The sequence below is a fragment of the Nerophis lumbriciformis genome, linkage group LG11 (genome assembly GCF_033978685.3).
Source record: "Nerophis lumbriciformis linkage group LG11, RoL_Nlum_v2.1, whole genome shotgun sequence".
Lineage (NCBI taxonomy): Eukaryota > Metazoa > Chordata > Actinopteri > Syngnathiformes > Syngnathidae > Nerophis > Nerophis lumbriciformis.
In genome coordinates, this window is record NC_084558.2 from 42,236,932 (window position 1) to 42,261,907 (window position 24,976).

The 24,976-nt window shown below is 39.7% G+C and overlaps 1 protein-coding gene across 7 annotated transcripts in view; it reads left to right on the plus strand.

Annotated features, from left to right (window-relative positions):
• The window catches only part of fcho2 (FCH and mu domain containing endocytic adaptor 2), a 195,596-nt gene that overhangs the window by 15,921 nt on the left and 154,699 nt on the right, over positions 1-24,976 (plus strand). For all 7 annotated transcript variants that reach the window (XM_072914142.1, XM_072914143.1, XM_072914144.1 and 4 more), the window contains exon 2: positions 19,744-19,835. In XM_072914142.1, the coding sequence (XP_072770243.1) occupies positions 19,744-19,835 (92 nt within the window). The remainder of the gene's footprint in view (positions 1-19,743; positions 19,836-24,976) is intronic.

Genomic DNA, 24,976 nt, shown 5'->3' on the forward strand with positions numbered 1-24,976 from the left:
GTGAATCCACACCAAACAAGGATGACAAACACATTTCAGGAGAACATCCGCACCGTAGCACAACATAAACACAACAGAACAAATACCCAGAACCCTTTGCAGTACTAACTCTTCCGGGACGCTACAAAATACACCCACGCTACCACCAAACCCCACTCTCATTCGCAGATAGATAGTAATTTTTCACCATTAATAAGTGTACCCTAGACAGATCATTTTCATGTTTTTAAAAACATGACTGGACAATTAGTTTGTTTAAATTAAATGTTTTTAAAACATATACTTTTTTTAAACAGCTCAACACAGAACAGACATAAACATGCTTTTATTAACAATAAGAAAAAAAAATACATGCATTGCGTTGTTGTTTTGCCAGATTTTGTAGGAATACATAATTTTTATTCCTGCTGTAGGAGCACTTGCAGTCAGAGGAAGAGCTAAACCATGTTAAGATAACAGTTTCATGCAGTAATAACACAAACTGTGGATTGTTTCGATCATGGTTTGGTTGTGAAAGATGTTTGGTAATGTAATCTGTGATATTTCTACCTGAATAAAAGCTTCTGATATTCTGTACATGACATGTTTTAAAAGTTAATCATATTCATATCTCTCCATGACAATGTATTAAACTTAATTTATTATCAAAGTGTAATATTCCACCTGCCAAACATTATTTAATTGAGGACTATCAACCAGAGCATGTTTTAAAATAATATACACTTTATTTTAATTTGCAACAAAATGTCCGACTCCCAAGTACTCAATTGTTGCACTAGCATTTATTTCGTTAGAAATATCATAGATTACAAAACATCTTAGATAATCAAAGCATGATAGTAATGTTCAATGATTTTTCATTTTTTATGGTAGTTAGACCGGATGTGACGCGTAGTGTTATTATTGAGGAGCCGAAAGCGATTCACAATACCGTAATAGCGAAAGATTGTTTTGAGAAGAGGTGTTTGGACATTTGTTCACAAATAAAAATATAAAATATTTCCTGCCTCTGTCTTTCCTTTCCACTTAGTTGTTATTCCATCTTACTAAAGCAGTTAGTGTAACAATCTACATTTTAGGTTTTCAATGCACTCAACTATAATCCAAACACGGAAGTGAAGCTCCTCCCCTCTGCAAGCGCCAAAGCTCCACTTATGTCGTCTCAATGGCAATCAAAGATAAAATAGTCGTGTCTTGTCGGGAGAACGACTTGCCATGGACGTGGGATTTCCATAAAGTACCATTTTCTTTGTGCATTTCTACTCGTTTTCCCCCCGCTTGTGGCTCAACAGTAACTGACCACCATTACATTTCCCACGCTACAGAATGGCCCGAGGGTCAAAAAGGGCACGTGCGCGATAATCGTGCGTCCCAAAAATGTGCGTTGTTAAAGGAACTTATCATTAACTTTGACAGCTTTTGTATATATATGCATGCCCACCATTTTGTAAAACACAGGCTTCGCTACACGTCTTTAAATAAAGGCTGGGGCTTTGTCAACTATAGACCTGGGAGCTGTAAATTTAATCAATTGTTTTTTATTCAGCTAATATGCTTAATAGGGGTGTCAGCACTAGGGCTGGGCGATGTGGCTGAAAACCGTATCACGATATGAGTGTCGGTTGATATCAATAATGATTGATATTTGTTATGATCGATAAAAAATTAGGACCTGGAGAAAAATATATTGAATTCAAACATTTTTATTTTAAATGTAGCATTCCTCAGATTATAAACACTCAAACAAATTGTAAAATCACATTGAACACTTAACAATAATCTCTTTAAATTAGTGTATAAAATAAGGACTATGTAAGAAATGATTAATAAAATGTAACAAAATAGTGCAAAGTGTGAAATTGTGAACATAGAGAAATCTGAGAATAACCATTTTTTGCAGGTTTAGTGGCAGAAAGTTACGGATCAGCAGTGTGCTCTGGGTGAGCTGGTGTGGTCTTTGGTCTGACTACAGTCCTTTTTAAAAAATACCCAAAATCGCCATATATTCAATTTATTCATATTTACTTTCCCTTCTCACTCCATGCAAATAATCAACCGCAAGTCAACAAGATGGCGCAACCAAACTTGATAGTTGATACTGTTATCTGATTGGCCGTTAGCGTGTCACTTCCACTGATCAGTAATCACTTCCTGTCTTGCTCGGTTACCAGAGAGCGAGTGCCTTTGTTTTGGCAACCACCTTGCTTTGAAACTTCCATTTTTTTCCAACAAAGAATAAAATAGAGAATCAAATGTTTTATCGAACACATTTTTTTTTTTATTGATATCGCAATATTTATTGATATCGTTTAATTGCTCAGCCATAGTCCTGACACTTTTTCAATACAATATCGATATTGGAACCTTGATTTTAGAGTCAAAACCTTTATTGTAATTGAACAGTATTGGCCGATACTGATAAATTAGCACAAATCACAGCACACATTTATTTTTGGTAGACTACAGTGTTCTAAAACAGTGTTTTTCAACACTAGTGTGCCGTGGGAGATTATGTAATTTCACCTATTTGGGTTAAAAAATTTTTTATGCCAACCAGTAATTGTAATCTGCAAGTGTCGGTGCTGTCTAGAGCTCGGCAGAGTAACCGTATAATACTCTTCCATATCAGTCGGTGGAAGCAGGTAGCTACCGTATTTTTCGGAGTATAAGTCGCACCTGCCGAAAATGCATAATAAAAAAGGAAAAAAACATATACCGTATAAGTCGCACTGGAGCCCGGCCAAACTATGAAAAAAAACTGCGACTTATAGTCCGAAAAATACGGTAATTGCTTTTTAAACGTTGTATCTAATGCTTAAACCAAAAATAAACAAAAGGCGAGTGCCCCTAAAAAGGCATTGAAGCTTAGGGATGGCTGTGGAAAATGAAACTAAAACTGAACTGGCTACAAAGTAAACAAAAACAGAATGCTGGACGACAGCAAAGACTTACAGCGTGTGGAGCAGACGGCGTCCACAAAGTACATCCGTACATGACATGGCAATCAACAATTTCCACACAAAGAAGGACAGCCTTCCGCACTACTGAAATAGTCTTGATTGCTAAAACAAAGCAGGTGCGGAAGGAAGACATGAAACTGCTACAGGAAAATACCAACAAAACAGGAAAAGCCACCAAAATAAGAGCGCAAGACACTAGACACAGGAAAACACCAAAAAACTCCAAATAAGTCACGGCGTGATGTGACAGGTCGTGACACTTACTTTGAGACAAGAGCTATAGTGGTGTACGGATGGTTATGGTTTAAATTCATATCCAACAATTGCAACAATGACTTTTTACTGTCAATATCAACTACAGAGTTTACATTTTTAATGTTTTCTGCTGGTGGTGTGCCTCTGCATTTTTTCAATGAACAAAAATGTGCCTTGGCTCCAAAAAGGTTGAAAAACACTGTTCTAAAATGTTGGATCAAGTCAGTGTGGTGAATTATTTTCTTTAGTCAGAATAATTAAGACCATGATGCAGTAAGTTGAATAATGCGGACACGTTTGTTGCTGGATACTTTGTAATACCCTTCTGCTTTGGAGACTTTGTATGTCAGAAAAGCAGTCAGTATCTGATGTGACCACCATTTGCCTCACGCAGTGAAAAACATCTCATTTGCATAGAGTTGACCAGGTTGTGGCCTGTAGAATGTTGGTCCACTCCTCTTCAATGCCTGCGCCAAGGTCTTGGATATTGGCAGGAAGTGGAACATGCCGTCACAAACACACAGCATCCCAAACATGCTCAATGTGTGGCATGTCCAGTGAGTATGCTGGCCATGCAAGAACGGAGGTGTTTTCAGCTTCCAGGAATTGTGTACAGATCCTTGCAACATGGAGCCGTGCATTGTCATGATGCAACATCAGGTGACGTCTCGGGTGAAGGTACAACAATGGGCCTCAGGATCTTGTCATGGTATCTCTGTGCAGTCAAAATGCCATCAATAAAATGCTCTTGCGTTCATTGTCCATAACATATGCCTGCCCATACCATAACGCCACTCCATCCACAACGTTGACATCAGCAAACCGCTCTCCCACACAACGCCACACACGCTGTCTGCCACCTGCTCTGAACAAGGAATATCGGGATTCATCCGTTAAAGGAACACCTCTCCAATGTGACAGACGCCATCGAATGTGAACACTTGCCCACTCAAGTCAGTTACGACGACAAACTGCAGTCAGGTCCAGACCCCGATGAGGATGACGAGCATGCAGATGAGCTTCCCTGAGACGGTTTCTCACAGTTTGTGCAGAAATTCTTCGAATATGCAAACCAATTGTTGCAGCAGCTGTCCGGGTGGCTGGTCTTAGATGATCATCTAGGTGCACCTGCTGGATGTGGAAGTCCTGGGCTGGTGTGGTTACAAGTGGTCTGCGGTTGTGACGCCGGTTGGATGTACTGCATACTTGCCAACCCTCCCGAATTTTCCGGGAGACTCCCGAAATTCAGCGCCTCTCCCGAAAACCTCCCGGGACAAATATTCTCCCGAAAATCTCCCGATTTTCAGCCGGAGCTGGAGACCACGCCCCCTCCAGCTCCATGCGACCTGAGTGAGGACAGCCTTTTTTCATGACGGGAGGACAATAGGGTGACAATAACTAAATCATCCAGACTACAGATAAATTTTATTATTATGTTTATCTTACCTAAAAATAAATATATATATATTAATTTTTAAAAAATTAAATTTTTTTACTATATTTTGCTAAAAACATCAAAATTAATTATATTTTTTTCTGACTCCTTATTACACTCAGCCATAGAATTATACATTAAAATAAACATATTTGAAATAATTAATTTTAAATGATCATAATAATTCATTTAAAATGACCATATTTAATTATTGAAATAATTGCTTGTTTATCAACAACTTTAACATTTTATTCATTACATTTTGAAGCTCTCAGAAGCCAAGTTATGTTATATTCCTTAATATTTATTTATGCAAGTCTGAAGTATCAATTATCTAAACACAGTTTTGTTTGCATATTTTCAGGATGTAGATATATATATGTATATATATATATATATATATATATATATATATATATATATATATATATATATATATATATATATATATATATATATATATATATATATATATATACCGTATATGAAATACTTGACTTGGTGAATTCTAGCTGTCAATATACTCCTGCCCTCTTAACCGCCCCCCGAAATTGGAGGTCTCAAGGTTGGCAAGTATGATGTACTGCCAAATTGTCTGAAACGGCTTATGGTAGATAAACTAACTTTCAATTCATGGGCAACAGCACTGGTGGCCATTACTGCAGTCAGCATGCTGCACGCTCCCTCAAAACTTGCGACATCTGTGGCATTGTGCTGTGTGGTAAAATTGCACATTCCAGAGTGGCCTTTTGTTGTGGGCAGGCTAAGGCTCACCTGTGCAATAATCATGCTGTTTAATCAGCATCTTGATAAGCCACACCTGTGAGGTGGGATGGATGATCTTGGCAAAGAAGGAATGCTCACTAACACAGATTTAAACGGATTTGTGAACAATATTTCAGAATCAGAATAGTTTTTATTGCCATTGTTTGAGAACGGGTTCACAAAATAGGATTTTTTTCTTGGTGCAATCGTGCAACATAAAACACATATAACACAGAATAGGTAATAAAAAGAGCTGTACTGAGCTATCAGATCTTGTTGTTGTATATTTGAGAGGAGGTCTTTTGTGTGTATAGTAAAAGTTTTTGATCTCTGAGTTCAACTCATGAAAGATGGGAGCAAAAACAAAATTGTTGTATTTATGTTTTTGTTCAGTGCATGATCATTGTTTATATTGACAATTGCACTGATTTAGACTGCAGTATTGTTCAATTATGCACACTTATTCCTAGTTTGTGCGCTTAGCTGTTGTGTAGCTCCTAGCAGCCTAGAGCCTAGCATGTTTGCCTTTTTTAATTGACTTGACTAAAATAGAGGAAGAGACCAACCTTGTGTGCTAATTGGAGGACATTTAGATGTTATCTGCCAGTCCAGCTTTGCACAAGTATACACGCTGCAGGACCGCCGATTTTTAGATACTTGCCAATTGTCAGGTCTTGATCCTTGGGTTTTGTTTTTCCTGAAGGCAACGGAAAGTTGGCTCGGGCGAGACGGGAATGGGAGTACATATTTATTTTTACTATAACAAAAGAAACAAACTAAAGGCGCGCACAAGGCGGAAGTACAAACTTGACAAATGAAACAAATACTTGCACGTGGGCAAAAAACTAAGGACATGAACAAAAGTCGCTAACTGTGGCATGAATAGAAACAACTTACTTGGACATGGGATGAAGTGCGCAGAGGTAAACATAGTGGGAAGCAGAGTGTCAGGGGTATGATGTCGCCAGACAGACAGCCTGGCAACTGGAAGCTTAAATAATAGTGACATGATTAAAGACAGGTGCGAGAGTCGTGAGGGCAGGTGAAACCTAATGGGTTGCTATGGTGACAAACAAGAGTGCACAATGAGTCCAAACGTGGAACAGGTGAAACTAATGGGTAACCATGGAAACAAGACAAGGGAGTGAAAAGCCAGAAACTAAAGAGTCCAATAACTAAACTAAACAAAACATGACTAAAACAAAACATGATTACACAGACATGACACCAATATCATCCGATACTTGTTTTTTGCTGATATTGGAACAACATCAGCATATCAATAATGGCCTGGGCACTCCTAATGCTAACGGGCGCATCCCCATTTAAAAGTGAGTGTAATGTTAGCATGTAGCTAACATAGCTACACTAGTTTTGCTAACGTTTGTGTGCACCTGTCCCGCTCTTAAATGTTATGTTGTTTTACGTAATATATGACATGTATTGTGTAGGACAAGTGCAGAGTTACAGTGTTGCATTATATTACGGTGTGGATAAAGTACACACTAGCCTGTCTTAAAGACACACACTGTCGGAGATAAACATAGCTTATTAGAATTGAAGCTACAGACACGCAGTAGGGCTTACTAAAACTAGGGGTGTGAATCTTTGGGCGCCTAACGATTCGATCAGATTGATGCGGTGATTCAGAATATATTTTCGATTCAACACAATTCGCGATTTTTGCAGTGTATGATTTGGTATAAAGGTTATCATTAGAGATGTCCGATAATGGCTTTTTTGCCGATACTCCGATATTGTCCAACTCTTAATTACCGATTCCGATATCAACCGATACCGATATATACAGTCGTGGAATTAACACATTATTATGCCTAATTTAGTTGTGATGCCCTGCTGGATGCAAGGTTTTCCAAAATAAATCAACTCAAGTTATGGAAAAAAATGCAAACATGGCACTGCCATATTTATTATTGAAGTCACAAAGTGCATTATTTTTTTTAACATGCCTCAAAACAGCAGCTTGGAATTTGGGACATGCTCTCCCTGAGAGAGCATGAGGAGATTGAGGTGGGCGGGGTTGGGAGGGTAGGGGGTAGCGGGGGGTGTATATTGTAGCGTCCTGGAAGAGTTAGTGCTGCAAGGGGTTCTGCTGTTGTGTTTATGTTGTGTTACGGTGCGGATGTTCTCCCGAAATGTGTTTGTCATTCTTGTTTGGTGTGGGTTCACAGTGTGGCGCATATTTGTAACAGTGTTAAAGTTGTTTATACGGCCACCCTCAGTGTGACCTGTATGGCTGTTGCCCAAGTATGCTTGCATTCACTTGTGTGTGTGAAAAGCCGTAGATATTATGTGATTGGACCGGCATGCAAAGGCAGTGCCTTTAAGGTTTATTGGCGCTCTGTACTTCTCTCTACGTCCGTGTACCACTCCGTACAGCGGCGTTTTAAAAAGTCATAACATTTACTTTTTGAAACCGATACCGATAATTTCCGATATTACATTTTTAAGCATTTATTGGCTGATAATATCGGCAGTTCGATATTATCGGTCATCTCTAGTCATAGTCAACTTAGATTTCAGGTTAGAAAAGCGTTAAAACGTCTTTATTTTTTAAACTGGTTCTTATATTTAAAAAAAACCCCGAATACAATTATTTAAAATAAAATATATATTTAAAAATGATGACTCAATTTAGAATCTGGATGTATGAGTTTCCTCCGCCGGGTGGCGGGGCTCTCTCCCTTAGAGATAGGGTGAGAAGCTCTGCCATCCGGGAGGAGCTCAAAGTAAAGCCGCTGCTCCTCCACATCGAGAGGAGCCAGATGAGGTGGTTCGGGCATCTGGTCAGGATGCCACCCGAACGCCTCCCTAGGGAGGTGTTTAGGGCACGTCCGACCGGTAGGAGGCCGCGGGGAAGACCCAGGACACGTTGGGAAGACTATGTCTCCCGGCTGGCCTGGGAACGCCTCGGGGTTCTACAGGAAGAGCTGGACGAAGTGGCTGGGGAGAGGGAAGTCTGGGCTTCCCTGCTTAGGTTGCTGCCCCCGCGACCCGACCTCGGATAAGCGGAAGAAGATGGATGGATGGATGTATAAGAATTGCAGTGCTAATCATTTTCTTGTTCACCCCTACTAAAAATGGTCTAAATTTCAGCATTGAGACTACGTTTTGGACAACACACTTTCAATACCCTAAGCAGTGTTCAAAAACAAGAAAACAAAATAAATTAGGAGTATTTAATTTGAACTAAGCAAAATTATCTGCCAATAGAACAGGAAAATTTGGCTTGTCAAGACTTTCCAAAACAAGTAAAAAAAATTAGCTAACTTCAATGAACCCAAAAATACCTTAAAATAAGTATATTTTCACTAATAAAAAGTGCACTTTTCTTGGTAGAAAAAAAAAAAAGAGACCTTTTTGCTCAATATGTTGAAAAATATTCTTAAATTAAGTAAATGCTAGTGCCATTATCTTGACATAATGATATGCGCTGGGCATTACATTTCTTGAAACCAGCAAACTTATACTAAAAACTAGTTAATTTTTTTAACAAGGCAACCGCTTGTTACTCTCGGGGTCTCCTCGCCGCTCAGGCAAATCATATTGTGTAAAAATGCATTTTCCCATCGACAACATGACGTCATCGCGCCAAGTGCGTGCTCTTTCAGTCAATTAGTGCGCATATATACAGCCCGGCCCCCGGCCCAATCATTTTTTATTGTAATTTTGAAGAATTCATCTGAATGTGCATGAACTATTTCTGTTCAAACTAGTTTGAAATGTCACATGTTAAATGTTAAAATATTAACTGTCAGTTTACTGTACTGTGCCAACTGTACTACTATATGAGTACGTATTTTCTATTGTTTCATTGAAAATAAAACAGCAAAGTCCATTTGGCTGTCATCTGTTTTACAAACGTAATTATGAGACACAATTGTGTCAGTCGTGATTTTTTTTTTTCATGCTTGAAGTAAGAAATTATTACTTTAAAAAAGTAGTTTTATACTTGTTGTCATGTCTGTGTAATCATGTTTTGTTTTAGTCATGTCATGTTTTGTTTAGTTTAGTTATTGGACTCTTTAGTTTCTGGCTTTTCACTCCCTTGTCTTGTTTCCATGGTTACCCACTAGTTTCACCTGTTCCACGTTTGGACTCATTGTGCACTCTTGTTTGTCACCATAGCAACCCCATTAGTTTTCACCTGTCACGTCACGCACCTGTTTCACGTTTTGAGTCACACACCTGTTTTAGTTAATCATGTCTGTAGTATTTAAGTTCATTGTTTTCAGTTTGTCTTTCTGGCGACATCCCGCATTTATGCTCTTCATACCCCTGTCACACTCTGTTTACCTCTGTGTACTTCATGCCCTGTCCAAGTAAGTTTTTTCGATTCATGCCACAGTTAGCGACTTTTGTTCATGTCCTTAGTTTTTTGCCCACGTGCAAGTATTGGTTTCATTTGTCAAGTTTGTACTTCCGCCTTGTGCGCGCCTTTAGTTTGTTCTTTTTGTTATAGTAAAATTAAATATGTCTTCACCTTCACGCCATGTCTGGTCCAAATGTTCATTTGCACCACAGGAGAACAAACCATGCCATAGTCCAAGTCCTGACACTTGTGAGTGTTGATGACACAGCTTTGCAACACTTGATATTCTAGTTTCAAGCATGTTTTACTCAATATAGGTCATAAAATCTCAGCAACAAGCTGTAATATCTTACTGAGATCATTTAGGACCAAAACACTTAAAACAAGTAAAACACTCGAACATAAAATCTCCTTAGTGAGAAGAATGATTTTATCAGACAGAAAATAAGCAAATATCACCCTTATTTGAGATATTTAATCTTACTTAGATTTCAGTTTTTGCAGTGTGGGACCTCTTGATTGGGAAAAAATTGAAAATTGGGCCTTTAATTCCTTCATTAACGTCAAAAATGAGTTAAACAACAACATTTATTGAATAAAAATAGGCCTAAGAAGCCTTGTTCCGTTGGGTATGGTATGTTCAGTCTATTTCAGGGGTCGGGAACCTTTTTGGGTGAGAGAGCCATGAAAGCCAAATATTTTAAAATGTATTTCCGTGAGAGCCATATAATATTCTTTAACACTGAATACAACTAAATGCGTGCATTTTTAAGTAAAACCAACATTTTTAGAGTACCGTATTTTTCGGACTATAAGTCGCAGTTTTTTTCATAGTTTGGCCGGCCGGGGGTGCGACTTATACTCAGGAGCGACTTATGTGTGAAATTAACACATTACCGTAAAATATCAAATAATATTATTTAGCTCATTCACGTAAGAGACTAGATGTATACGATTTCATGGGATTTAGCGATTAGGAGTGACAGATTGTTTGGTAAACGTATAGCATGTTCTATATGTTATAGTTATTTGAATGACTCTTACCATAATATGTTACGTTAACATACCAAGCACGTTCTCAGTTGGTTATTTATGCCTCATATAACGTACACTTATTCAGCCTGTTGTTCACTATTCTTTATTTATTTTAAATTGCCTTTGAAATGTCTACTCTTGGTGTTGGGTTTTATCAAATAAATTTCCCCCAAAAATGCGACTTATACTCCAGTTCTTCTTATACATGTTTTTTTCCTTCTTTATTATGCATTTTCGGCCGGTGCGACTTATACTCCGGAGCGACTTGTACTCCGAAAAATACGGTATAATAAGTCTCTTTTTCTTTTTAAAGGGGAAAATTATCACAATTTCAGAATTGTTAAAACCATTAAAAATCAGTTCCCAGTGGCTTATTATATTTTTCGAAGTTTTTTTCAAAATTTTACCCATCACGCAATATCCCTAAAAAAAGCTTCAAAGTGCCTGATTTTAACCATCGTTATAAACACCCGTCCATTTTCCTGTGACGTCACATAGTGAAGCCAACACAAACAAACATGGCGGAAAGAACAGCAAGCTATAGCGACATTAGCTCGGATTCAGACTCGGATTTCAGCGGCTTAAGCGATTCAACAGATTACGAATGTATTGAAACGGATGGTTGTAGTGTGGAGGCAGGTAGCGAAAACAAAATTGAAGAAGTAACTGAAGCTATTGACCCATTTCGGTTTGAACCGTATGCAAGCGAAACCGACGAAAACAACACGACAGCCAGCGACACGGGAGAAAGCGAGGACGAATTCGGCGATCGCCTTCTTACCAACGATTGGTATGTGTTTGTTTGGCATTAAAGGAAACTAACAACTATGAACTAGGTTTACAGCATATGAAATACATTTGGCAACAACATGCACTTTGAGAGTGCAGACAGCCCAATTTTCATCAATTAATATATTCTGTAGACATACCCTCATGTCAGCAGGCCAGGGAAGCTAGGGTCGATATTCTTCTCTTGACGGTGTGAGCCAAGACATCCAGGGGGTTTAGCTCACTCGTCTGCAGGAACAAACTGCCGCCATTGCTTGCCGTGCTACCGAGGTCCTTTGTCCCTGAATTGCTCACACACTCCGGCAGATTCAATGGGGGTCTGGCGGCAGATTTCTTTGACTTTATCGTTGGAAATGCATCTGCTTTGAGTGTCGCAGGATATCCACACATTGTTGCCATCTCTGTCGTAGCATAGCTTTCGTCGGTAAAGTGTGCGGAACAAACGTCCAATTTCTTGCCACTTTCGCATCTTTGGGCCACTGGTGCGACTTGAATCCGTCCCTGTTCGTGTTGTTACACCCTCCGACAACACACCGACGAGGCATGATGTCTCCAAGGTACGGAAAACAGTCGAAAAAACGGAAAATAACAGAGCGGATTTGACTCAGTGTTTGAGAAAATGGCGGATTGCTTCCCGATGCGACGTCATCGCTCCGAGAGCGAATATTAGAAAGGCGTTTATTTCGCCAAAATTCACCCATTTAGAGTTCGGAAATCGGTTAAAAAAATATATGGTCTTTTTTCTGCAACATCAAGGTATATATTGACGCTTACATAGGTCTGGTGATAATGTTCCCCTTTAATGCGACTTCTGGTGCTGCATGGTTTTGCTGATGGCTTTGTAGTCTGATTGATACATGGTTATTTTCAACACTGATTACCAGCGGAATTATTCATTACTTATCGTGTCAAGCAATGTCAGCTAAGATTTATCGTAGAGCCAGGTGCAGTCATCAAAAGAGCCACATCTGGCTCTAGAGCCATAGGTTCCCTACCCCTGGTCTATTTCTATGATTGCAGTGTTAATGGGACTTCTCCTACTTTTTAGCTAAAGTGTAACTAAAGTAAACATAGTGTTCGGAGTGGACCACTGACTTTTTGGAATGTAACTCCGTGATCCTGCACAAAATGTCTTCAACCGGTGAGTCACCAAAGGAAGACAAGCATTGCGTTCCTCGCTTGAGATGTTTCAGTCCATAGTTGTGTTCTCATGGCTGCTTGGTAAGACTCGGCGTCTCGGAACCACCCAGAAATCTTTCCTGTGTTTGTTTTCGTGTGTCTGGCGTGTTCATTCATATCATGCCTTTCAAGTTTCGAGTTTATTTATTCAAAACAGGGACAGCACAGGCAAATATTAATAACCTTTCCTGTAAATGTGTCAGGTTGAGCGACAGAGATAGTTCTTTCACGTGAGCGTTCTTCCTGTTGTCGCTGGCTTTCATCACGTCCAGACACTTTGTGCTTTTCACATCACTCGCATGACGTTCGTCGTCACTTTGGTCTCATCTTTCCTTTTTTTGGAAACCTGTAATGAGTGCTTCCTTGGCATTCTCTTTGCTGCAGGCAGGGGAAAACCGCTCAACCAGTTTCCCACTCTAGAGTCAAAGTGAGATGCGAGGCTAGCTCTGAGCCTCACAGTGAACCAAACCTTCTGACCTCCATCGTTTGTGTCAAAAGTGCTGACTGTGTAGAGGACAGGAACAAGGAAGCCGCTACTTTAGCACTGCAGTGTGTGCAACAAGGAACCAGGAAAGCACTACTATGCAGTATCTGCAACAAGGTTCAAGTCGTACTGCAGACATTGGATCCTGAGTCTTTAGACTAGCTCTTGTACTCGGCAAAACAAAAGAGTGAAAATTGTTCAAAACACGCACTCTTATTGTGTTGCCTGTGCTATTATTTGACAAATACGCCACACGCTGGTGGTGTTATTCAAAAAAACAAGGGTTGTGTCATGGCATGATTTGGGTTTGGTAGTTTTTCTGTTTTAGTCTGTTTCCTGGGTGCACCCTCTTTCCCTGTTTTCTGTTTGTTTCCATGGGCACTGATTCTCCTCACCTGTCTCAGTTTTGCAATTAGTGTTCCCACCAGGTGTTTTGGTTAATCACTCCCCTTTATAGTTTCCTGTCACCCAGCATTAGTTGCTGGGTCAATGTGTGCTATAGGCAACAGTTACGTTCTCCCGGTTTTTCTCCTCGCTCTACTTATCTTTGTACACACTGGCATTCCCCGTTTTTCACCCTTGGTGACATTTTGGTTTTGTTTAGCTCCATGCTTGCTAGCGTCCGCAGTTTTGTATTTTTGTCCTGCGTTTCATTTATTAAAAAAAGCTTAAAGAGGAACATTATCACCAGACCTATGTAAGCGTCAATATATACCTTGATGTTGCAGAAAAAAGACCATATATTTTTTTAACCGATTTCCGAACTCTAAATGGGTGAATTTTGGCGAATTAAACGCCTTTCTAATATTCGCTCTCGGAGCGATGACGTCACAACGTGGCGTCACATCGGGATGCAATCCGCCATTTTCTCAAACACCGAGTCAAATTAGCTCTGTTATTTTCCGTTTTTTCGACTGTTTTCCGTACCTTGGAGACATCATGCCTCGTCGGTGTGTTGTCGGAGGGTGTAACAACACGAACAGGGACGGATTCAAGTTGCACCAGTGGCCCAAAGATGCGAAAGTGGCAAGAAATTGGACGTTTGTTCCGCACATTTTACCGACGAAAGCTAAGCTACGACAGAGATGGCAAGAATGTGTGGATATCCTGCGACACTCAAAGCAGATGCATTTCCAACATAAAGTCAAAGAAATCTTCCGCCAGACCCCCATTGAATCTGCCGGAGTGTGTGAGCAATTCAGGGACAAAGGGCCTCGCTAGCACGGCAAGCAATGGCGGCAGTTTGTTCCCGCAGACGAGCGAGCTAAACCCCCTATCGACCCTAGCTTCCCTGGCCTGCTGACATCAACTCCAAAACTGGACAGATCAGCTTTCAGGAAAAGAGCGCGGATGAGGGTATGTCTACAGAATATATTGATTGATGAAAATTGGGCTGTCTGCACTCTCAAAGTGCATGTTGTTGCCAAATGTATTTCATATGCTGTAAACCTAGTTCATAGTTGTTAGTTTCCTTTAATGCCAAACAAACACATACCAATCGTTGGTTAGAAGGCGATCGCCGAATTCGTCCTCGCTTTCTCCCGTGTCGCTGGCTGTCGTGTCGTTTTCGTCGGTTTCGCTTGCATACGGTTCAAACCGATATGGCTCAATAGCTTCAGTTTCTTCTTCAATTTCGTTTTCGCTACCTGCCTCCACACTACAACCATCCGTTTCAATACATTCGTAATCTGTTGAATCGCTTAAGCCGCTGAAATCCGAGTCTGAATCCGAGCTAATGTCGCTATACCTTGCTGTTCTATCCGCCATGTTTGTTTGTATTGGCATCACTGTGTGACGTCACAGGAAAATGGACGGGTGTATATAACGATGGTTAAAATCAGGCACTTTGAAGCTTTTTTTAGGGATATTGCGTGATGGGTAAAATTTTGAAAAAAACTTAATAAATAAGCCACTGGGAACTGATTTTTAATGGTTTTAACCCTTCTGAAATTGTGATAATGTTCCCCTTTAAGTAAGACATTAACACAAATGTTTTTCTTTTTTATTCTTTCTAACTCGTAAATAAACGCTTGCGTAGGTCAGCTTACAATGGAGTAACTAAACTATTCCGCCCATAAAGCCCCCCCAAAAAACATCCAAAAACTGCCAACACTCCATTTACAAATCTTGTGACCTGAATATTAACCAAGTATTAGTGATATTGTTATTATAACCCATAATGTTAAGGGACGGCAGCACGGTGGAAGAGGGGTTAGTGCATCTGCCTCACAATACGAAGGACCTGAATAGTCTTGGGTTCAATCCCAGGCTCGGGATCTTTCTGTGTGGAGTTTGCATGTTCTCCCCGTGAATGCGTGGGTTCCCTCCGGGTACTCCGGCTTCCTCCCACCTCCAAAGACATGCACCTGGGGATAGGTTGATTGGCAACACTAAATGGTCCCTAGTGTGTGAATGTGAGTGTGAATGTTGTCTGTCTATCTGTGTTGGCCCTGCGAGGAGGTTGGCTACTTGTCCAGGGTGTACCCCGCCTTCCGCCCTATTGTAGCTGAGATAGGCTCCAGCGCCCCCCGCGACCCCAAAGGGAATAAGCGGTAGAAAATGGATGGATGGATGGATGTTAAGGGACTACTTTTAGCGGCGCCGTGATCACAGAGGGCTAACTATCTTATGCTGCTATATTCACATATTTAGCTGCTGCTGCTACATCGCCTCTGAGTTGGTGAAAGTTAATTCTAGATTAGAAATCAGGCCTCTCACCTGGATAGTAGAAAATGTGGCCATAAACTGAGAAGTTGGTCAAGTTTGACATTCAATTCAGACCCAGGAATGTTTGCAGCACTTTTTTTTATACTTGCGTTAGGATTATGATTAATTCTTCATCTAAACGGGAAGATATAAACATCCCATCAGTCAGCATCCCAGTGAGAGCGGACATTGTTCAGTAAGTGATTGTTTTATTTTGTTTATAGTATGTATATCTTGTTTGGCACTTAGCAATACTGTTACATGATGCTTAGTGTTTCACTAAACCTGGATCTGTTTATTACTCAGCTTCTAAAACTTGTAGCTCATCCTCTCTATATTCAGGCTAAAAAATATAAGGTTCTGGATCATCATTTGTCCCAAAGTAGTCTTTGTCGTCTCTCCTGAAGTCTGCCATGATTAGTAGTGTTGTTGAAAGGAAAAGCGAACGCTGTGATGCGTCTATGAAATTAATACGCCGCCGTATACTTAAAATGAGCAAAATACGTAAATATTACATGTTATTATTAGAGATGTCCGATAATGGCTTTTTTGCCGATATTCGATATTCCAACATTGTCCAACTCTTAATTACCGATTCCGATATCAACCGATACCGATATATATACAGTCGTGGAATTAACACATTATTATGCCTAATTTTGTTGTGATGCCCCGCTCAATGCATTAAACAATGTAACAAGGTTTTCCAAAATAAATCAAGTCAAGTTATGGAAAAAAATGCCAACATGGCACTGCCATATTTATTATTGAAGTCACAAAGTGCATTATTTTTTTTAACATGCCTCAAAACAGCAGCTTGCAATTTGGGACATGCTCTCCCTGAGAGAGCATGAGGAGGTTAAGGTGGGCGGGGTTGGGGGGGCGGGGTTCAGGTGGGGAGGAGATAGCGGGGGGTGTATATTGTAGCGTCCCGGAAGAGTTAGTGCTGCAAGGGGTTCTGGGTATTTCTTCTGTTGTGTTTATGTTGGGTTACGGTGCGGATGTTCTCCCGAAAAGTGTTTGTCATTCTTGTTTGGTGTGGGTTCACAGTGTGGCGCATATTTGTAACAGTGTTAAAGTGGTTTATACGGCCACCCTCAGTGTGACCTGTATGGCTGTTGACCAAGTATGCTATACATTCACTTGTGTGTGTCAAAAGCCGTAGATATTATGTGATTGGGCCGGCACGCAAAGGCAGTGCCTTTAAGGTTTATTGGCGCTCTGTACTTCTCCCTACGTCCGTGTACCACTCCGTACAGCGGCGTTTAAAAAGTCATACATTTTCTTTTTGAAACCGATACCGATAATTTCCGATATTACATTTTAAAGCATTTATCGGCCGATAATATCGGCAGTCCGATATTATCGGACATCTCTAGTTATTATGAATGTTACTACATTACATATATACATTACTTACATGCTTACAGCATGTATATAAAGCATTGATAACTATTTTTTTAGAGCGCTTTATAGACTGGAGCTTTATCTTCGTTGTTAGCTGACTCCTGCTAGCATTTATTTACGAGTTAGAATGCATAAAAAAGAAAAATGTGTTATTAAGATTGTGAATGACAGGCAACATTTAAAAAAAAAAGTACAGTTCCCCTTTTATAAAACACGGACTATAACTTTAGGGTGTTAAACTGAATTACCAAATTCTCTACATACCTTTTCAGTCTACTCAAAAGGCACACCTGTTGTCAAATTTGAGCAAGTTTGGTTGGAAAACATCATGCAAAAATGCGCTGTACTTGGCAACGAAGTGTCTATGAATCTAATGCTAAGTTATTTTCTTCCCACTCCCTTTCAGGCAAAACTGGACCATCATGCTTACATTACGTTTTGCATTATATTAATTTATATTATTACGTGTTGTCTACCTTTTTTTTATGTCATTGCCTGAAAGAAATGAAATGAAATGTTTATCAAACTTTGAGGTTATCTGTATAGCATGTATGCTAGCTAGCATGTATTCTTAAGCATTTCAAACACAACCCCTAGGATACGCCACAAATATTTACAAACCTTTGAAGTTTTTCAACCACTCAGCTGCCTGGTCCACAGTTTGCACTCTGGTGACACTTGCCGTGTAGTGCAACTGCATTTTCTTTTGTATTTTGGTCTATCATTCACAACCCTTATGTAAGACAAGAACAGATGTGTTTTTTTTGGTATGCATTCTAACTCGTAAATAAAGGATAGCAAAAGTCAACTAACAATGGAGTCAATAGGAGTCGCTCTATTCCATCCATAAAGCATCCATAAAGCTCCATCAATGTTTTATATACATGCTGTAAGCATGTAAGTAACGTCGTAACTAGAGATATTGATAAATGCTTTAAAATGTAATATCGGAAATCATCGGTATCGGTTTCAACCTCCCGATATTCCCGGGAGATTCCCAAATTTCAGTGCCCCTCCCGAAAATCTCCCGGAGCAACCATTCTCCTGAATTTCTCCCGATTTCCACCCGGACAACAATATTTGGGGCGTGCCTTAAAGGCACTGCCTTTAGCGTCCTCTACAACCTGTCGTCATGTCCGCTTTTCCTCCATACAAACAGCGTGCCGGCTCAGTCACATAATATATGCGGCTTTTACCCACACATAAGTGAATGCAATGCATACTTGATCAACAGCCTTACAGGTCACACTGAGGGTGGCCGTATAAACAACTTTAACACTGTTACAAATATGCGCCACACTGTGAACCCACACCAAACAATGACAAACACATTTCGGGAGAACATCCGCACCGTAACACAACATAAACACAACAGAACAAATACCCAGAACCCCTTCCGGGACGCTACAATATACACCCCCTGCTACCGCTACCCCCCCACTTCAACCCCGTCCCCCCCTAACCCCGCCCACCTCAACCTCCTCATGCTCTCTCAGGGAGAGCATGTCCCAAATTCCAAGCTGCTGTTTTGAGACATGTTAAAAAAAATAATGCACTTTGTGACTTCAATAATAAATATGGCAGTGCCATGTTGGCATTTTTTTCCATAACTGGAGTTGATTTATTTTGGAAACCCTTGTTACATTGTTTAATGCATCCAGCGGGGCATCACAACAAAATTAAGCATAATAATGTGTTAATTCCACGACTGTATATATCGGTATCGGTTGATATCGGAATCTGTAATTAAGAGTTGGACAATGTTGGAATATCGGATATCGGCAAAAAAGCCATTATCCGACATCTCTAGTTGGTTATGGTTTAAATTCATATCCAACAACTGCGACAATGACTTTTTATTGTCTACTGAGTTTCATTTTTTAATGATTTCTGCTGGTGGTGTGCCTCCGGATTTTTTCAATGAAAAAAATGCGCCTTAGCTCAAAAAAGGTTGAAAAACACTGAGCTGGACCATATCAAATATCATTAATCCACATGCAGTACATTTTAAAATCCAATACAGGAGCTGTACTCGTAATACTAATTGTGTCAACTTGGCTACAGGAAAGGTTCAACATATTGAATTATTCACAGGTAGGCTTGCATTTTTTAAAACCTCAACCTGACACCGTCCATCAGCACACACTCACTGACGACCGTGTCGAAAGGCGTCTTTTTCCACCACAGAAAAGCTACAAATATTTTCCGCACTCGTCTTATAAACATGGCCAAGGTGGGCATGGTGGACCAGCGGCTGCTTCAGTGGCAACTGGAAGCCATGCGGGCCACAAGGGTGGTGCTGCGTGAGAAATTATCAGCGGTACTGGGATTTTTTATATTTTTCCCCCCCCATAGCTCACCTTATGATTTTGTTCTCTCTTCCCCCGACTGACAGGGCGAAAAGAACAATGGCTTCGACGTGCTGTACCACAACATGAAGCATGGACAGATCTCCTCCAAGGAGCTGACGGACTTCATCAGGGAAAGGTAAGACTGACATTTAACACTAATTAGGGAGTGCCCAATATTTTGGATTTTGGAGCGGCTTTCTGTCAAACTGGTGAAAAACAAAGACAACTGTGAGAACGGGGAATGCTAGTTAGGGTCATGTAAGAAGCAGATGTCAAAGTGATTATGTACAAAATGAATACTGACGTGTACTCATGAGTGAAGATGATAATCGTGTGCATGAGTGACAGGCAAAACCAGTTTTCACCGAGTCTTGTTTTGGTTTCAGGTAGCGCCTCCGATCCAGTGTCAAGCAATCAAATAGGAGTTCTTTATGCAGGTTAACTTGTGTCTTTATTACGAAAGCTTTTTTTTTTACACTGAAATTGTGTAACTGAATATATTGCGTTCGTAATTTTTGTAAACTTTTAAAAAAAATTGTTGGCAAAATGCGTGTGTTTAAAGATTCGGTGTAAGAAAAAAACAGTTTTTAAATTAATTGTAAAAGAATCAGTGTAAAAAAATAAATAAATTCAGTGCTGAAAAATTCAGTGTCAAATTTTTCGACTTTGCGAGGTCTCAGGCTTAAAGTTAAAGTTAAAGTACCAATGATTGTCACACACACACTAGCTGTGGTGAAATTTGTCCTCTGCATTTGACCCATCCCCTTGATCACCCCCTGGGAGGTGAGAGGAGCAGTGGGCAGCAGTAGTGGCCGCGCCCGGGAATAATTTTTGGTGATTTAACCCCCAATTCCAAACCCTTGATGCTGAGTGCCAAGCAGGGAGGTAATGGGTCCCATTTTTATAGTCTTTGGTAGGGATTTCCCGATCCAGGTTTTTGCACTTCCGATCCGATACCGATATTGTTTTTGCATTTCCGATCCGATACCGATACTGACCGATACCGATACTGACCGATACTGGCCTATCCGAGCATGTATTAAAGTTTAAAGTTATTTAGCCTACTTAGTTGTCAGAATCATGTTGAAAAGGGTTTTAGTACTCTTGATAACAACTAGCCAGCTGAATTAGGGGAGTTTGAATAATACACAATGGTTGGTAACAAGAAACTGACCTGTTTATTCAAGGATAAACACAAAATAGACAAAATTATACATGACAAACAGAAATGGCATCATTGAACTAGGGCTGGGCGATATGGCCTTTTTTTAATATTGCGATATTTTAAGGCCATATTTCGATACACAATATATATCTCGATATTTTGCCTTAGCCTTGAATGAACACTTGATGCATATAATCACAGCAGTATGATGATTCTATGTGTTTTGATTGATTGATTGAGACTTTTATTAGGAGGTTGCACAGTGAAGTACATATTCCGTACAATTGACCACTAAATGGTAACACCCGAATAAGTTTTTCAACTTGTTTAAGTCGGGGTCCACTTAAATTGATTCATGATACAGATATATACTATCATCATAATACAGTCATCACACAAGATAATCACATTGAATTATTTACATTATTTATAATCCAGGGTGTGGAGGGGGGCGCCTGATGTAAGTGTCAAAAAGACAGCCAAAAGAGTTTGATATGAGAATAAATCTAAAGTTAAAATATAGGGTAGAAATGCACCCATTTGCAGGAAATGTAGTCTTGATTTTCAAAATGTTCTTTCAAGGCTTGCATGTCTACATTAAAACATTCTTCTTCATACTGCATTAATATATGCTACTTTTGAACTTTCATGCAGAGAAGGAAATCACAACAAAAAAAATCACTAATTTTTTCATACGGTGTTGATGTGGAAATGTTTGCCTTGCATTTTGATGGTGTGGGCGTGTGGTACCGAACGGAGATAAGCGTCTCGACAGATGTCACAATATTTGAACAATTATGACGAAAACTGTTTTCTCTGTCGTGTCCGTGTGTCGAAAATTGTAAAGCGCTTATTTTTTTATTTGATTTTGTGCGTGGCATAGATTTGCCGTGCGCAGAGGACGCTTGAGCAGGTGCGCACCTTAGCGGCTGCGCTAGCATCACAGCTAACGTTAGCCATGCAGCTACCTCGCTCTCTGCTGGGAGAGGACGTATACGTATGTGACGTATGACGTGACAGTATGTGACGTGTGTAAGTAGGTGCGCTCGCTGTCTGTGAGAGGGAGACACAGGAAAGAGTGAGAAGAGCCTGTCGTGTAATGCCAGCAGCTAAAAGCAACTGCGTTAGAATTCACAGACCTGTGGATGTGTTGAAGGTGTGCTGGAAAATGCGGAACGGAAATTACGGAGCAGCACAAAAGTGGAATGTATTATTTAAATCGGTGCGTTGGAAAACACGGACCGGAGTTTTTTTTAAACTGGATCTGGATCGGCATTTTCCCATGCCTTGCCGATACGCAATTTTTGGCAAATATCGGCAGCCGATTCGATCCAAATATCGGATCGGGACATCCCTAGTCTTTGGTATGACTCGGCCAGGGTTTGAACTCACAACCTACCGATCTCAGGGCGGACACTCTAACCTAGGGGTAGGGAACCTATGGCTCTTGAGCCAGATGTGGCTCTTTTGATGTCTGCATCTGGCTCTCAGATAAATCTTAGCTGACCTTGTTTAACACGATAAGTAATGAATAATTCCGCTGGTAATCAGTGTTAAAAATAACGTTCAGAATATAAAACTTTGTCATGCATTTTAATCCATCAATCCGTTTTCTTCCGCACCTGTTCATTAATGGTAAGAAGTATTTGATTTATTATTGGTTAACTTCAGAATAACAATGTTATTAAAAAGAATAAGAGACTTATTATACTCTAAAAATGTTGGTCTTACTTAAAAATTCACACATTTTGTTGTATTCAGTGTTAAAAAAATACTATATGGCTCTCACGGAAATACATTTTAAAATATTTGGCTTTCATGGCTCTCTCAGCCAAAAAGGTTCCCGACCCCTGCTCTAACCACTAGGCCACTGAGTAGGTTGCTTGTTGCTGCCCCGCCCACACTACTCCGTGCCTCGTCTGCATGGAGCAGGGCTTCCTATGGTTACCGTAGTAACCCGTATGTCACTCTAAACTGCTGATTTTAACCATTTGAATAATTTCTATAGTGCAACTGCACTTTTTGGGGGATTTTGGTCTATCATTCACAATCCTTATGTAAGGCAAGAACCGATATGTTTTTTTTTCTTATGCATTCTAACTCGTAAATAAAGGATAGCAAAAGTCAGCTTACAATGGAGTCAATGAGAGTCGTTCTAAAAAACATTCTTAAACCTCCATCAATGTTTTATACACACGCTGTAAGTATGCAAGTAATTCATAATAACATAACATTTACATATTTTGCTTATTTTAAGCATATGGCAGCACATTCATTTCACAGACGTATCACAATGTTTGCTATTTCCTACAACAACAACACTACTAATCATGGCAGACTTCATGCAAGACAGCAAATGCTACTTTTGGACAAATCCAGAACCTTATTTTTTTGAGCCTGAGTATACGGAGGATGAGCTACAAGTTTTAGAAGCTGAGTAATAAACAGATCCAGCTTGAGTAAAACACTAAGCATCATGTAGCATTATTGCTAAGTGATTAACAAGAAATGACACTGCGAGGTCTCAGGCTTATTGCTGCCCCGCCCATACTACCCTGTGCCTCGTCTGCATGGAGCAGGGCTTCCTATGGTTACCGTAGTAACCCGTATGTCACTCAAAAGTGCAGATTCTAACCACTGGAATCATTTCTATAGTTTGAAAATATCCAGCGGGCCGCATTAAAAAGGTTAATTGTGTTGTATTATGCCAAGGTAGCCCTTTTTTTTGTTGTTTTGCAAGACCCGTGTCACGTGACTACAAACTTGACTCCTCATTGGCTGGTTCTGAGACAGGATCGATTGCTTCAGTCTTAAATTACAGGGAGTAATCTTTCAGCACTGAATATTTATACACTGAATTTGAAAACACTTAATTTTAAACTCACGCATTTTGCCAACAATTTTTTTTCAATTAAATGGTCAGCATAATTTGCCTTAAAAAAATTCAAATGACAAAATTTTAACGCAAAAAATTCAGTAACATAAAATCAGTTTAAAAAAAAAAAGCTTTTATAATAAAGACACAAATCAACCTCCATTGTTCTGTAATGTTCTTTGTAACTTTAATCCAAAAAGACGCAACACAGGTTGTATTTGCCACATTAGCATACCTGTAAAATATTTTTTTTAGCAGCTGCACAATAAATATCTGGCTAATATGAGGAACAATGACTTCACACCAACAAAAAATAGCTTCGATTCCTGATTAAAAATATGCTCCAATGAGGCAAGATAACTCGTACTGTGCTGTGTGTGTGTTAGAGTGAACAAATCAAGCGGCCCTTTACATACTATGCAGCAAGCCTATCGTTGCGGATGGGTACCGGTCACATTTTAACCGATACGATACAAATTCCTGGTACATGGGAATCGATACTGGTACTTGACGCTACTAATTTTTGATGTTGACATAAGGTAATTGTTTGATATAAAACAAAATGTATGTAACATTTAAAAATGAGCTGATTATGATAACTGTAGTGTCCAGTTGTTTTATCCTGTTTTTTTTTAATCCAATGCAGACACACTTCCAAGACATTAGATGGCAGTACTGTACAGGCTATCTATGGTATGTTGTCTAACTCAGAAGTAGCTTTTTTCGAGGAAGCTACAAAGTGTTTGTACTGTTAAGTGTTGTGCTTATTACACAGCAGCTGCTTTATTGTAACATTAATCTTAGTTGTTTTTATTGCAAAATTTGGAGGTGTTGAAATCGCCATGCACAATCGCTAATGCTAACAGTAGACCAGGTGTGCCCACACTTTTTCTGCAGGCGAGCTACTTTTCAATTGACCGAGTCGAGGGGATCTACCTCATTCATATTAGGGCTGGGCGATATGGCCTTTTTTTAATATCGCAATATTTTAAGGCCATATCGCGATACACAATATATATCTCAATATTTTGCCTTAGCCTTGAATGAACACTTGATGCATATAATCACAGCAGTATGATGATTCTATGTGTCTACATTAAAACATTCTTCTTCATACTGCATTAATATATGCTACTTTTAAACTTTCATGCAGAGAAGGAAATCACAACGAAAAAAATCACTATTTTTTTCATACGGTGTTGATCTGGAAATGTTCGCCTCGGCATTTTGATGGTGT